At 45.1% G+C, this 15,724-nt stretch overlaps 2 protein-coding genes across 2 annotated transcripts; one reads left to right on the top strand and one right to left on the bottom strand.

The window, feature by feature from the left end:
- The first annotated feature begins 5,115 nt into the window (after positions 1-5,115).
- TNFAIP8L2 (TNF alpha induced protein 8 like 2) lies at positions 5,116-7,919 on the top strand. Its single transcript, XM_019920106.3, has 2 exons — positions 5,116-5,195; positions 6,845-7,919. Exon 2 carries the CDS (start codon positions 6,850-6,852, stop codon positions 7,402-7,404), a length of 555 nt encoding a protein of 184 aa, XP_019775665.1. The 5' UTR covers positions 5,116-5,195; positions 6,845-6,849; the 3' UTR covers positions 7,405-7,919.
- Positions 7,920-7,921: 2 nt separating this feature from the next.
- Positions 7,922-15,709, bottom strand: LYSMD1 (LysM domain containing 1). Its single transcript, XM_019920105.3, has 3 exons — positions 14,771-15,709; positions 9,953-10,311; positions 7,922-9,149 (listed from the first exon to the last, which is right to left on the bottom strand). The coding sequence occupies exons 1-3, from the start codon at positions 14,948-14,950 to the stop codon at positions 9,011-9,013; spliced, it is 678 nt and encodes a 225-aa protein (XP_019775664.1). The 5' UTR covers positions 14,951-15,709; the 3' UTR covers positions 7,922-9,010.
- Between the last annotated feature and the right edge of the window lie 15 nt (positions 15,710-15,724).

Below are 15,724 nucleotides of genomic sequence, written 5' to 3'. Positions count from 1 at the left end.
TCCATTTGGATTGTCCATAGGTACTTACCACTTAGTCTAAGGACAGGAAGCTTGTCTCTTATCTTTGTATTCCCAGCACTTAAGTCATAATGCCTGGCATATAGTAAATAGAGGAAGAAATAAATGCACCAAAGATGAACGCTACCTCCAGCTATGTCAGGCGGAAGTCTTGCTTAACTGCTTCAAATCACACTGAACTTTTTCTTTCTGAACTGATACGGGAGTACTGGTCCTAACCATGGTAAAACCTCAGCTGAGCAGAAACATAGGAATGTTCCATTCTGAGTATTTTTCCAGATAGTTTGATTTTACCAAATTAAGTGCAAAACATTTTCATGTTAACTGTTTCAAATAAGGATTATTCAAAAAGATGTTGTTAATTTCCTGTGGATTATATAGTGGAAAGACCACAACTAGGATTCATTAAGACCCTGACTGACCTTGTAAGATAAACCACTTTATCTCTAAGGCAGAGTCTCTCACCTGTGAGTGGACACTTTACCTGCCTGCTTACTTCATGAGATGAAGTAAGATAACGTAGGTGAAATGTTTTGTAAATCTCAAAGTGTTTCACACATTCAAGACATCATTTAACCAGATTTTTGCTTGCTCAGAGGAAGCACTGTGAACTTAATTGTCCAGGTGAACAGTGAGGACCCCAGAGTCTAGAATATATGTAGTTAAGACTGTTTGCTCCTCCTCCACACGGCCAGAAACGCTGCAATTTTCAATTGTCGGCTTTTTTGTTTTCCTTCTCTTCCCTTGTTATTTGTGTTAATTCTCATTGTTATCAGTGTTCTTGCTTCTAAAAGCTCCTCTTTCCTCTTTTAATTTGCTACTAATTATATGCTGTGGGTTCAGAGAAGATTACTAGAAATGGGTATTGATTAAGAGAAAATAAAAGAAAGACTTCCCCATGAGTGAAACAAATGAACATTATTGCCTGTGACTGTTATGTTGCTACCATTTCCCCCTTATCTCCTGGTTATTGGATGTGTTTTGAATTTCTTCTTTCAGCAAACATTTATTGAGCACAGTAGTGCCAGGCACTAAAGCATAACCCCTGCCCTTATGGAGTTTACAGCCTAGTAGGGAGGCAGTTAATAAAATCACAAATTACAATAAAGAGTAATTATCATGATAAGGGAGGTATGAGGTTCTACAGGACTATGGAATACAGGGGTGCTGTGTAGTTTAGGGAGTCACGATGGCTTCACAGTCATGATGGCTTCCGATGACTTTCCAGCTGAGACCTGAAGGATGGGTAGGAATTAACCAGGCAGGGCAGAGGTATCCATGGGAAGAAAGTTCCAGGCAGAGACACAAGAAGTGGGAAAGTCTAGAGTACAAGAAGAGGGAGAAGGTGAGGGAGAGAGAGAAGCCAACCATGATGCATATTGGAGGAGCTGAGAGGATTACAACACAGCTAGAGCAGAGTATAAGGCAAAGCTGGAGAGGTAAACAGGTAAGGAGCTGGTAGCAGAATTCTGGATTCAGAAGGTATTACTGTATTTGCATCTTCTTGTACATTAATTCCTCTTTTATTATCCAATTAGATTATATATTTCTTTCAAAAAGGACTTTTACTTTTCCTGTGATTTTGGTAGTGCCACCTACTATTGTTCCCTGAGTGTGTGATCAGTGAATTAATAGAACGTATAGGAATAGAATGCTGCCACATTCATTATAAGGTTGAAGTTATTACCTCCTAACCTTGTGAGGTAGTTGTCAGAAAAAACATAGGCTTGGAAATCACACAAGTCCTCAGTCTGCCATTTATTAGCTCTCTAATTTGGGAACAGGTTATCTAACCTCTTTAAGCCTCAGTCTTTTTCATCAGCGAAAAGGAGATAGTGACATTTAGTTCATAGAGGTATCAGAGGATGAAGTGAGATACTTATATAACATCTAGCAGAGTGCACCCAACAAATGCCAGCTCCAGTTCTTTCCTCTTGCTTCCCTCCCCTGAGCTCGCAGTCCATTCTTTTCCATCTGCCCCCACACCTTGCTCCAAAAACATTACCTCTCCTTTGCATTTTCTAAGTCTCCCTGTCCACTGGCTCCTTCCTTTCAGCCTACAAATGGCCTTGAACTCCAAGTTAAAAATAGTCCCTCTGTCAATCCAGTTTCCCATTCCCTTAAGCTACCTTTCCATTTCTCTTCATCCCTTTACCACCATACTCCTTAAAGGAGTTGTTAACATTTCCCAATCCAAGTTGTATCAAGGACCCTCAGCTCTGGAACCTGGGCTGAGAGAGGTGGGAATAAGAAAGGAGCCAAGACCCAATCACTGTCTCCAAGGAGGAGAACCAATGGTTTTGGAGTCACTGGTATGCTGACTGCCTCCACTTCTGAACTTCAATCTTTACTCTTCAACTTTTCACAACTGGACAATGTTCCAATTCTTCCCTTTCTGTTAGAACTTCTTATAAAACCACCAGCTCTCAAGGTCTCTCACTGGTTCTCATACTGTGCTTAAGCAAGCTATACCAGTGATCACTTCCTTTTAAGCATGCCCTTTCCTCAGCTAAAATTTCACTGAAGCCTCTAACCTAGTCCCACTGGGCTAATGATTTCACTCCCCCGATCAAAAACCTTTAATGTCTCCCTACTGTCTACAGCAAAAGTCTGAAGTGTTGAGCAACTCCCTTAAAGCCTTTCATGATCTGGTCTTTTTCCTTCTTCACTTTTTTTCAAACAACCTATGCTCCAGTCATACAGAATAAATCACCACTTCCTGAACATGCCCTGTATTATCATTGTTTGCTCTATAGCTTATGCTTATCTCCATTATCTGGGAAGCAGAAGCATTTCTTCCACACTCTGCCTAGTAAGTAGTTAAATCCATCCTTCTAAGTCCACCTCTTCAGCCCTCCTATCAGAAATAATCTAAATTTCTCTTTACTCTCATAATTCCTTAAACTTCTGTTACAGCTAATGACATCATTTGACTTGTATTACAGTTATGTGTGCTTACATTTATCTCCCTGACCAGGCTGGGAGATAAATGTAAGCACATTTCTCTTTTTTTTTTTTTTTTTTTTTGGCCGTGTGCGCATGTGGGGTGTTAGCTAGCGAGGCATGTGAGATCTTAGTTCCCTGACCAGAACTGAACCTGCACCCTCTGCGTTGGAAGCATGGGGTCTTTTTTTTTGGAAGCGCGGAGTCTTAACCACTGGACTGCCAGCGAAGTCCCTGTAAGATTCTTTCTTTAAAAAAAAAAAACTTCTTTTTATACATTTATTTATTTTTGGCTGCATTGGGTCTTCATTGCTGCACATGGGCTTTCTCTAGTTGCGGCGAGTGAGGGCTACTGTTCATTGCGGTGCACTGGCTTCTCATTGCGGTGCACCGGCTTATTGCGGTGGCTTTTCTTGTTGAGGTGGCTTTTCTTGTTGCCGAGCATGGGCTCTAGGCGCTTGGGCTTCAGTAGCTGTGGAACGCGGGCTCAGTAGTTGTGGCTCGTGGGCTTAGTTGCTCCACGACATGTGGGATCTTCCCGAACCAGGGCTCAAACCCGTGTCCCCTGCATTGGCAGGTGGATTCTTAACCACTGTGCCACCAGGGAAGTCCCTTACCTTCATTCTTTTTTTTTTAACATCTTTATTGTAGTATAATTGCTTTACAATGGTGTGTTAGTTTCTGCTTTATAACAAAGTGAATCAGCTATACATATACATATATCCCCATATCTCCTCCCTCTTGCGTCTCCCTCCCACCCTCCCTATCCCACCTCTCTAGGTGATCACAAAGCCCTGAGCTGATCTCCCTGTGCTATGCGCTGCTTCCCACTAGCTATCTATTTTACATTTGGTAGTGTATATATGTCCATGCCACTCTCTCACTTTGTCCCAGCTTACCCTTCCCCCTCCCAGTGTCCTCAAGTCCATTCTCTAGTAGGTCTGTGTCTTTATTCCTGTCCTGCCCCTAGGTTCTTCATGACCATTTTTTTCTTTTTCTTTTTTTTTTAGATTCCATATATATGTGTTAGCATATGGTATTTGTTTTTCTCTTTCTGACTTACTTCACTCTGTATGACAGACTCTAGGTCTGTCCACCTCTCTACAAATAACTCAATTTTGTTTCTTTTTATGGCTGAGTAATATTCCATTGTATATATGTGCCACATCTTCTTTATCTATTCATCTGTCGATGGACACTTAGGTAGCTTCCATGTCCTGGCTATTGTAAATAGAGCTGCAATGAACATTGTGGTATATGACTCTTTTTGAATTACGGTTTTCTCAGGGTATATGCCCAAGAGTGGGATTGCTGGGTCGTATGGTAGTTCTATTTTTAGTTTTTTAAGGAACCTCCATACTCTCCTCCATAGTGGCGGTATCAACTTACATTCCCACCAACAGTGCAAGAGGGTTCCCTTTTCTCCACACCCTCTCCAGCATTTTTTTTTTCCCAGCATTTCTTGTTTGTAGATCTTTTGAGGATGGCCATTCTGACTGGGGTGAGATTAGTATATGTGCTGCTGAAGTGAGCACTACCTTCATTCATAACGTGTTAGCAGCTATAAAGCACAGTGAGAGCGCTGCCTCTAGTGGTTCTATGATGTGCTGACACCTGCTGGTCATACCTAGTTCGGCAGCCCTGACCCCAGCACCTTCGTCTCTCTTAAGTATTAAGGGTGGGAACCCCCTTACCCAGCCAGACGCTGAAAGCGTATGCTCGTGGTAATGTCTCCCCACAGCGCCACCCACCCCTGGAGACTCCAGGGACACACTCCGACCTCCTGATCTCTAACTTGCCTCTGGTGTCTCCAGTCTAAGCTCAGTTCAATCTTCACAACTTTCCCCACGGACCCCCCCACCCCAGCAATCTGTACTTAACATTTTCCCCATTACCACAGACATATAAGGAGAACAAGATCTCAAGGAACTGGGCAGCAAGGATAGAAAGAGGTAGACAACTTGGGAGCAGGAGATGTACAATTCCTCTTCCTCACCTCAAAGAATCAAGACTATTTCCTACAGAGTGCTATTCCTTTTGACCTTTTATTTCTAGGAGGCTGTCGGTGTCATAGACCTTCTTGGTGACAGTGTGATGAAGGGAGGTTGAGCACAGAGTAGGTAGGCGGGGCTTAGGGGTGGGGCCAGGCCAAAGGGCCTCTCACTTAGGAGCTTCTCCATTCTGTCAGCTCTCCCGGAACATCCAAGGCAAGACTGGCACCCAGGGCGCAGCAGGTGAGGGACCAGGCAATGACAGAAGGGTAGGCTTTAGGGGTGATGGTGGCAGAAGAGTCCTAGCTCTGTCAGCCTGAGCTTTCCATATTGTGAGACTCTCATTTGATAGAATTCTTGAGCCCCCAGTGGGGAGGTCCAGCTCAGTTCTTCCTGGGGCCAGGCAGCCTCAGTAAGACATGGTTTGGTTTGGGTGGGGGCAGGGCTGAGGGATGGCGGTGGATAAGGGTATGTGACAGACTACTGAGAGGTGCAAGGAGATCTTAGGAGACATGGAGGTAGATGTAGAGGCCAGCAGGAGAGCATGGCCAGAGGGCCACAGGGCAGGACTCAGACAAGAGAAAACAGGAGGCTGAAACACGGAGACGGGGAGAGGACAGTGGACAAAACGTGAGATGGCAACAGGGGCAGTGGAGAGCTGGGTAGCAGGAAGGCCAAGGAGGAAGGAAGGCTCACATGGAGCAATCTCCTCTTCCGGATGTACAGCGTGGTCCAGAAAGCCCCAGGCAAAGCCGGGAGCAGAGCAAGGTTCCAGATTCCCACTGGACCGATTCAGCTGGGGGAGAACCACCCCTCCTCCCAGTTACCCATTTCCCCTGCTTCTTCAGACTCCTATTTCGTTTGGGGGGAGAGGGCAAGGCTGCTCCTCACTGCGGTCAGAGCCACATCCTGCAGAGCAGGGGAGGGGGAAGTAAGAAGCAAAACAAGCAGAACCACCACAGGCGAGGACCATGGGGAGAGCGCCCTGGATACTTGCAGCTGATGTGCCACCAGGAGGTCCTCAGCACAGTCCCAGCAGAGGACCTGAGACCTCTAGGACTGTCTTGAGGTGCTTGTTTTTCATGATTCCTCAGTGTGCTTCAACCTCATTGAGCGCATTCCAAGGGAAGGAGGCTTCTTTGGATTATATGGTTCAAAGCCCGCTTTTACCATTTGCTAATGACTTTAGCCAAGTTGCTTAATTTTTCTTAGTTTCATTTTTCTCGTTGCAAATTGGGGATACCTACCTTACAAAGGGTTGGGAAAACTGAGATAAAGCACTTGGCACATAATAGGTTCTCAATAAATGGTCATTATTATTTTTGTCAGGACTCCCAGGACCCCTATATTTCTCACGTCTTTAAAGGCAGTACAGCACACTAGCTGACATGGGCTTTTGGAGTCAGAAAAACAGTTGTGTTTGACCTTGGGTAAATTATTTAACGTAAGCTTCAGTTTGCTCAGCTGTAAAACAAGGATAGTAATACCTACACCTCATAGATGTACGGTACCCAGGCAGTGTCCAAAAATGGCAGCTGTGAGAACTATCTGCCAGGTAAGCTTTATCTTCTCCACTGTAATAGCAACAGCCTACTTCCCCTGAGGTCTTAACTTGCGGTGCGCTAGCGTCCGGTGTGCCCTCATTCCTCCAGCCAAAGCTATTACTGCTCCTCTGGTTTTAGAGATCATGATTTCCTACAGTACAAAAGGAGAAAAAATGGAAACAAAGCACAGAGGACTGAGGGGGCCCAGGGGGAGAAAGATGACAAATAAAGATGAAAATGAGATAGAAACCAAAGAGACAGAAAGGGGAAAAGCCATTTCTCTCTAAGGAAGCCTGTGGCCTTTCTTCTAGTGACGACCACATACCCTCCCATCTAACCCTTCCCTAGGAATCATGGAGTCCTTCAGTTCAAAGAGTCTGGCGCTGCAAGCAGAGAAGAAGCTGCTGAGTAAGATGGCAGGTCGATCTGTGGCTCATCTCTTCGTTGATGAGACGAGCAGCGAGGTGCTAGATGAGCTCTACCGTGTGTCCAAAGAATACACACACAGCAGGCCCCAGGCCCAGCGGGTTATCAAGGACCTGATCAAGGTGGCCGTCAAGGTGGCCGTGCTGCACCGCAGTGGCTGCTTCAGCCCCAGCGAGCTGGCCTTGGCTACCCGCTTTCGCCAGAAGCTGCGGCAGGGCGCCATGACCGCACTCAGCTTCGGCGAGGTGGACTTCACCTTTGAGGCTGCTGTGCTGGCCGGCCTGCTGACCGAGTGCCGGGATGTGCTGCTGGAACTGGTGGAGCGCCACCTCACACCCAAGTCACATGGCCGCATCCGCCACGTGTTTGATCACTTCTCTGACCCAGGCCTGCTCACGGCCCTCTATGGGCCTGACTACACTCAGCACCTTGGCAAGATCTGTGATGGGCTCAGGAAGCTGCTGGATGAGGGGAAGCTCTGAGAACCCTGACCCTGGCACGTTCCTTCTTGGCAAAATGGCTGACTGAGAAAAAAAGATAATGGGCTTTCTAACCCTGCTCATCTGCACTAATGCTTTTCAACCCTCAGGTTTCAGTCTTTCCCAAGAGTGCCTGTGACTCTGAGACCACCCCATGCCCAACTGCTGGTGGAGAAGAAGCAATGCTGAGGGTTGAGGCCTCTCTCCTACTCCAGCCCCAAGACAGGAAACAAAGCTGCCTGAAAAAGATGAAGCGAAACTTGGATCTCAATTTTCCCCACAAGGGACCTTTCAAACAGGGAAGCCCCCTCCCCTCAGAACCAGGGGAAGAGGGCGTAGCCCATCTCACTCCTCTGGGGACACTAAAGACAGGCGGCGCAGGGAGCCTTTAGAGATATCCTAGACCTTCAGTTCTAGGCGGAGTCTGGACAGATACCAGAGACTCTGCTCCAGAGGGCAGGAAGAAGGGGCTAGGGCAGGGGAGAGTCTCACAGAGGAAATAAAACTATTAAAACATACACAGGGCTCAATGTTTAATCTCTCCAGCTTCTTGTATCTTATGATCATCACAGAGGAAAGAGGTATATAAACACCACTCATCTCACCTCTCACCATTTCCATACAGGAGACTGAGGCATATTTCCAGCATCACCGGGGTTCCCTTGCCTACTTCTTCTGTTTAAGAAACTCAAAAAAAACTGTACCGCAGATCAGTGCTACAAATTGCAAATAAATATGCAGTGAGGAGCAAGACATAGATCAATAGGCTCTGGTCGGGAGAGGATATAAGAAAAAAGACTCCCACAACTGTCCTCCTCTTCAAACTCCACGGCAATCTTCTTCCATCCCTTAGCCTCACACAGGCTGAACAGAGGAGCAGATTAGAAGGGTGACCTGGTGGCATGGAGAGTTCAGGACCCTACATAGCTGTTTTTTTCTCAGAGCAAGAGTTGTGAAAAAGTTATAGTGACCTGGTTAGTCAAGACTGAGCCCAAATTCTTCCATTTGAGATTGGGGGCGAGGCACAGTCTGCCATTCCCTGCAGCAGGGCTAGATCACTGATTGCCCGTTCTCAATAACATGGCTGGCTAAGAAGGTGGGGAAGGTGGGCCAGGAGTCACTGGCTCACTTACTGTTCCTGGGTTCCCCTCATCCCAGGGCTATAGCAATCCCATTTTTCAGCTAATACTGGGAAAGAATAAGATATAGCAAATAAATAATACTTCAATATAGCACCAAATAAATTAGGTAATATAGTTGGAGATGGGGAGGAAGTTCGGGGCTGTGAGAGTCCCTGCCTCCCTGCTCTAAGGCCAAGGAATGGTGAAAGGGATGGGAAAGGCAGCAGGGATGTTAAAAGAGCCTTTTGAATCTAAAGGACAACTCTAGATTCAGCCCCAGAACTGAGAAGGGGTCTATTTCCCATCCCCTACCCTTGCCAATAGAACTGCTCCAGACCAAGGAACTCCTGACGGACAAGTAGGCTCAGAAGATGGCAGGAGTAAGGGAGGTGGGCTGGGAGGCCATGTTCCTGAGCCTCACCTCAGGCTCCTCTCTCCCTCAAGTTGCTCCTTCAACATCTGGCTTCTCTCAATCAGTTCTGGAGACATCAGAGTTTGAAGATTTCATCCTCCTGGTCCCGAAGTGTCCGGGTCCGAGAGGTCTGGGTCAGCGGCACAGGACCTAGGACTGCTCGTTGCTGCATCCGAGGAGAGCTCAGGTGAAGACCTGAATCCTCCCCAGGTATCCTGCAGGTGAGGAAAGGGGGAAAGAGCGACAGATCAAGGGAAGAGGCTGAGACTAGGCTGAGCGAAGAAGTACGTGGGAAGCTGTCCTTCTCTAATATACATGAGCTGGTTGCCTTAAGATGGAGTCTCAGTACCCTCTGGATAAATCCTAATCCTAATGCTCCTTCATGGACCATCAGAGCAGTAAGAACAGTCAACTATTTCACTCCACTGAGAACACAGAACCATTACCCAGTGCCTCTACCCATTCCAGCAGCCATAGGCTCTGCTCATTGTCTTGCGGCCACCTGAGGGAAAGGTTTCACCTTGCTTCTGCTGACACTGGAATTACTTACTTTGTGTCTGGTCAGGTATGGTTGGGGGAACAGAGAGTCTATGGATGGACTTAAAAGAATCCATTCAAACTTCCCTGGTGGCACAGTGGTTGGGAGTCCGCCTGCCAAGGCAGGAGGCACGGGTTCGAGGATCCCACATGCCACGGAGCAACTAAGCCCGTGTGCCAAACTACTGAGCCTGTGCTCTAGAGCCCACAAGCCACAACTACTGAGCCCACGTGCCACAACTACTGAGGCCCATGCGCCTAGAGCCTGTGCTCCGCAACGGGAGAGGCTGCCGCAGTGAGAGGCCTGCGCATTGCAGTGAAGAGTGGCCCCTGCTCGCTGCAACTGGAGAGGAGGGCCCGCGTGCAGCAATGAAGACCCATTGCAGCCCAAAATAAATAAATAAAATAAAAATAAATTTTAAAAAAAAGAAATAGAAAAAAAAATTTATATAAAAAAAAAAAGGACCCATTCAAGACTCACCCACTTTCTCCCTTTTTCAGCTTCTGGGCAGCAGCCTTCTTTGACAAGCTGATCTGTGAATCAAGCTTCTTAAGGAAATCAGAGGCAGAGAGGTCGTGAATGGGGGGCTCCTGGCCAGCTGTAGGAAGGGCTTCACCATTGGCACGTCCCGAACCTGTCTCTTGTTTCTTCCTCTCAGCTGAGTGTGGCCCAACTTCATCCTTACTTGGCTGTACCTCTTCCTCTCCATCCTTCTCTTCCTCAGAATCCAAACCATTGAACAGGTCTCTGGGCTCTGTCAGGATGGGGATGTAGAGGGTTTTCTTCAGGAAGATCGAGTCATTAGTATAAAGGCGGTTTGCACGCTTAATCTGTTCCATCTTTAAAAAAAAGTCACCACAGTTAATGACAGTAATAACAATCCATCTTATATTTGTATAGCACCTCATGCTTTTTAAAGTGATTGTACAAAGTCTTATCTGACCCTATAACAACCAAAACTACAGTGGGCTGATATTATCCCTATTTTTTTTAATTGATCAGCAGCTTTCATACTTTTTGGTCCTAGGGCCCCTTTATATTTAAAAAAATTATTGAGGAAAAAAGCTTTTACTTATGTTGATCACATCTATCAATATTTAAGGTATTATAAAATTAAAACTGAAAAAATTTAAAAACACTTCCATTACATATTAACATAAATATTTTGATGAAAAATAACTATATTTTCCAAAACAAAAACAACAAACATGTAGCAAGAACAGAGGCACTGTTTTACATTTTTGTAAATCACTTTAATGTCCGACTTAATGGAAGACAACAGGATTCTCATATCTGCCTCTACATGCATCTGCTGCAGTAACACATGTCACGTAGCCTCTGGAAAACAGTACACTCATGAGAATAAAAAAGACAAATAAAGTCTTGTTATTATTACCATGAAAATTGTTTTGACCTTGTGGATCCCTACAGCGTCTTAGGGACCCCTAGGGGGTCCCTTTAACTACTGTTAAAGATGAAGGAACTGAGGTTCAGAAAGGTTAAATTACTTGCCTAGCAAGTTACTGACAGAGATAAAACTAGAATTCTAGGTCTTTTTACTCCTTCCAGGAATGCTTTTCTTATTATATTAATAATTTCACTGATCAAATATTTATTTAGTACTTATTTATTCATCACTGAACATAGTGACTGATATCACCATCTCTATCTACCTGCCTCCCAAGGTAGAAATATCAATGTCATCCTTAACTCATACTTTTCTTTCATGATCCAGACCTAACAGGTCAACAAAAATGCTGTAAAAATCTCTCACATCTGGTCTCATCTTCACATTCACTGCCATTGACTTAGAACAGACTCTTAATATTTCTCATCTGGGTACTGTAACAGTTTTTGTTTTGTTTTCCATAAATTTATTTATTTTTGGCTGTGTTGGGTCTTCGTTGCTGTGCGCAGGCTTTCTCTAGTTGTGGTGAGCGGGAGCTACTCTTCACTGCAGTGCGTGAACTCTTCTCACTGTGGTGGCTTCTCTTGTTGTGGAGCATGGGCTCTAGGCACGCGGGCTTCAGTAGTTGCAGCACGCAGGCTCAGTAGTTGTAACTCGTGGGCTCTAGAGCAGCTCAGGCTCTAGAGTTGTGGCTCAGTAGTTGTGGCGCACAACTACAGGCTCAGTAGTTGTGGCGCACGGGCTTAGCTGCTCTGTGGCACGTGGGATCTTCCCGGACCAGGGCTCGAACCTGTGTCCCCTGCATTGGCAGGTGGATTCTTAACCACTGCACCACCAGGAAAGCCCCAACCCACTACCTTGCTTATTAACCTTCTATGGCTCCCCATTGGCTCAGAGATAGAATCCAAATTAGCAGGACTTCTCTGGCAGTCCAGTGGTTAGGACTCAGCACGTTCACTCACAGGGCCCGCGTTCGATCCCTGGTCGGGGAACTAAGATCTCACAAGCCACGTGGTGCAGCCAAAAAAAATATCCAAATTAGCATTCAAGGGCATTCTCAATCTAGCTCTCATAGGAAGTCCACCCACACCTCCCTTCTTCTGCCACTTATACATTTTGCCATCCTGAACTTTTTATTTTTCTTCCAACATTTCATGATCTTTCACCTTTTTGTGTCTTTATCTGCCTGGAATGTTTCTCCACTACTCCCTTCTCTGCCTGGAAAACTTCTCATCAACTATCATTCCCTTTGTGTTATCTTCTTCAGGGCTCCCAATGCATACTGTAAATATTGCTGTAATAATACCTACCCTATTATATTGTTATTCATCTCTTTGCATATTTGTCTTGCTCAAACTGTGAGTCCTTTAAGGGCAGGGTTGGTGACTTGCCGTCTCTGTATGCCTAAGGCACTCTTCAGCATTGCACAAACTTGGCACACAGCAGAGGCTCATTAATGCTTTATGAGTAAATAAACTAGATAATAAAATATAGGAACCACAGACACAGTATGTCAGTATTTTATTATTCAAGGCCAGGCAGCCAGTTTTACTAAAAATTCATCCCATAATGGCACCAGTTTGGGAAATCATAATTCTTATATCTGTCAAATATCAAAGCTGTTTCCACTCTAGGGCAAGACGACTATAATAAAGTTGACTTATAAAATCTTATGCTATAATGAGTTTAAAAATAAAATTGGATTGATCTAACAATAAAAAAAAGTTAAAAATGGCTTGCAGTTTTGTACTTTTTCTTCGCCAAGTGCTTTGATGCTATTCATTTTATTTTGCCTAGATAATATCCTAGGTCTCTTTTGTCTCGATAATATCCTAGGTCCTTTTCTGTTGCTTTTATTATTTCCTAGCAGTACCATATAAGGGGACATTGTTCCATTTCCATTGAGCCAAGAGCTAGAAAGGTCATTAGAATCTAGTTAGTTTAATAGAGCAATTCAAAGTGAGGATTTTAGAATGAGACAACCTGGTCTGAATCTTAGCTCTACTAATTAGACTAGTTGTATTTAGTCTATGGCAAATTATCTCTCTAAGCTTCAGTCTCCTTATCTTTAAAATTTTATTTTTATTGAAGTATAACTGACTTAAAATATTTTATTAGTTTCAGATGTACAACACAGTGATATTCCTTACCTTTAAATAGAAATAGTTACATCTACCTCTTAAAGATTTACAGAGAAATATGAGATAATATATAGCGCTTGGCACATACTAAGTGTTCCTTAAATGACAGGTAGGTAATAACTTAGGTAATTGATTTATCTAAGTTTTTTTTTGTTTGATTTATCTAAGTTTTAAATTTAATACATCTTCCTCATTTTACAAATGATAAGAAACTGAGGCCCCAAACAGGGGAAGTGATTGACTATTCAGTCACTCAGCTAGTAAGCAGCAGAATGAGGCCAGAACCTAAAACTCTTCTTCACTAGACTACAGAGGTTTTCTGTACTCAGAAAGGTACAGGGCTGTAAGAAAACCTCAAAAAAAATTGTTGATTCACTAGCAGCACAGTTTCCTTCATTGCATGGCCTCTGAGCCTCTGCTGGGATGAAAGCACTGCTCAGTACTTTCACATCTACTTCCTTTGTTTAGGTCATCCCTCTACTTGAAATGTTCACTTTACTATACTCCCAAATCTCCATGTGTGGAAATCGTAGCCATAATTTCATTCATTCAAAAAACATCTATTAAGCTTTTATGTGCTGGGGACTATGCCAGGCTCTAGAGATATAAAATTGAAAGGAAATAGTTCTGTCCCTTAAAGAGAGTACAGGCTACCGGAAAGACAAAGATGTAAAAGGTGTAAACCACTGGATTACATAGGTTTATAGAGAGGAGCATAGAGGAAAGAATGTCCAACTCTTTCAAGGCCCATTGCGATGGCTCCCTTAAAATCTGCACTGATGTCCCCTTCCAAATAAAAATCAGTCTTCTTTCCTGACTTCCCCCTCTTTGTTAACACCTCTACGAACTCACCACATTCTGTCACCTACAATCATTATTTGTGTCCCTGTCCATATCTCACTAGACTGTAAATTCATGAGGACAGCAACTATACACTTTATTTATGTTTCTGTCTCCCAAGGTGGTTACCACAGTGCTTTAAACATACCAAGCATTAAAATATTGACTAAATGCAACAGGATATGGAAAAAAAAAAACCACCTTTATCAACTTTAAAACAATGTATTTTTACATCTACCAAATACACCCTATGCAGGAGCTGAAATGCTTGGCATAGAGAGTACCTGTTTTGTACCAAGGAGGCCACCTTCCAGAAAAGAAGAGGGCAGAGCATTGAGGAGAAAAAAGAACAAGAACAGACAGGCACGTAGGGAACTTAGGACTAAAAACTAGCTCTCCACTGTTTGCTGTAAATGTTTAATCACTCTCAATTAGTGTTGCTATGTGGTTAACAGTACAAGCTTTGGAGTCAGACAGACCTGTTTGAATTTTCACTTCAACACTTTAGTTATTTGACCTTGGTCAAACTGGTTAACCAATCTAAGTCTCGGTTTCTTCATCTGTAAAAAGGGGACAATAATTGTGTGCTTGACAGGGATGTGAGGATCAAATGGGCTAATAGATGTAAAGGCTTTAGTATAGTGACTGGCATAATAAATAGGAGTTGCTCCCCTCCACTGGGATAGTGGGACAGGATTTGTCCCAACCAGACAGTGCAACACTGCGATGGGAACACAAACCAAAAGACAAAGGTGGACCAGACTTACACCACAATTAATTTATCAAAATTAGTTAATTTAAACACAATTAAGAAAATTTCAGGGGAAGTTGCCTAGAGGGCCACTACCTACTCATGAGAAATAAGTCTCTTTTAAGTGGGTGTCTGCGTCCCAATCCTGTTAGACTCACCGTCACCCCGTATTTGAGTGCTAGTCCAGCCAGGGTGTCTCCGGGCGCCAACTGATGCTCCAGGCGTCTTTCCCTCACCGGGGAGCAGGCAGACTGCACCAGGCTTCCATAAGAACGAGCCCGGCTCCCTTGAAGCAGTCCTGACCCGCCAAGGGGGGCCTGTCTAGAGGGAGAAGCCATCTCCTCACCCTGCGGACAACTGGGGTTGCAACTGCGGGAGGCCTGTCTAAGTGACCAATAGTGACGGGCCCGGGGTCTCTAAGACTTAGAGGATTCCTTTCCCCTTCAGTCTTCTGTCCTAAGTCTCCCCGCCTCCCCCGGCACTACGCGACCTCACAGCCCTCGCTTCTCCTCCCTCCAAGCCCCTTTCCCACCAATCTGTACTCCGACTATTCAGTCTCTACCTGAGTCTCTCCTTAGCACCCCTCCGACTTTCGATTCCCCACGACAACTCGCGACATTGACCTCTGACCTTTGAATTCTAGACAACCTCCTCAACACTCAGCTCAGTTTGCCCCTAGGTCCGGCAGCCCGACCTCCCGGCCCCTCAACACCCCGACTCCGCCCCGTCCCGGGGTGGGCCGGCTAGGGTCGGGACAAATCAGGCCCACCCCAGGTGGGCTGTGGCCGCAGGAGAAGCGCGTGATGAAAGCGAGAGTCTACAGCACACTTTCCCCTCAGAGATCCTCAAAGGTACCCTCCACATCAAATTAGTCACACCCTCAAATTCGGGCTCCACATCTAGGTTCTTGTCCCTCCAAACCCTCGAATCTGTCAAGATGCAGGGGCCTGTATCCAGGCCGGCGGCAAGTTCTTTGAAAAAAAGACTTCATTTCCCTAAAGGCTCCGCGCCGGCGGGGTCGCAGGGCACCATAGGAAATGCAGTCCCCATCCGCAGGCAAGGGGCGAGCTTCCGGGATCGCGCAGTGCATGCGTGGAAGAGCGTCCCCGGAA

The sequence above is a fragment of the Tursiops truncatus genome, chromosome 1 (genome assembly GCF_011762595.2).
Source record: "Tursiops truncatus isolate mTurTru1 chromosome 1, mTurTru1.mat.Y, whole genome shotgun sequence".
In the NCBI taxonomy this organism is placed as follows: domain Eukaryota; kingdom Metazoa; phylum Chordata; class Mammalia; order Artiodactyla; family Delphinidae; genus Tursiops; species Tursiops truncatus.
The sequence above is the reverse complement of the archived record's forward strand: the minus strand, read 5'-3'. Positions and strand labels throughout refer to the sequence as shown.

Coding starts and splice junctions, on each gene's coding strand:
- LYSMD1 (XM_019920105.3), bottom strand. CDS start 14,950: ATGGCTTCTCCCTCTAGACAGGCCCCCCTTGGCGGGTCAGGACTGCTT. Junction 10,312..14,770: donor CACTCAAATACGGGGTGACG/GTGAGTCTAACA, acceptor TTTTTTTTAAAG/ATGGAACAGATTAAGCGTGC. Junction 9,150..9,952: donor CTGAAAAAGGGAGAAAGTGG/GTGAGTCTTGAA, acceptor CCTCACCTGCAG/GATACCTGGGGAGGATTCAG.
- TNFAIP8L2 (XM_019920106.3), top strand. CDS start 6,850: ATGGAGTCCTTCAGTTCAAAGAGTCTGGCGCTGCAAGCAGAGAAGAAG.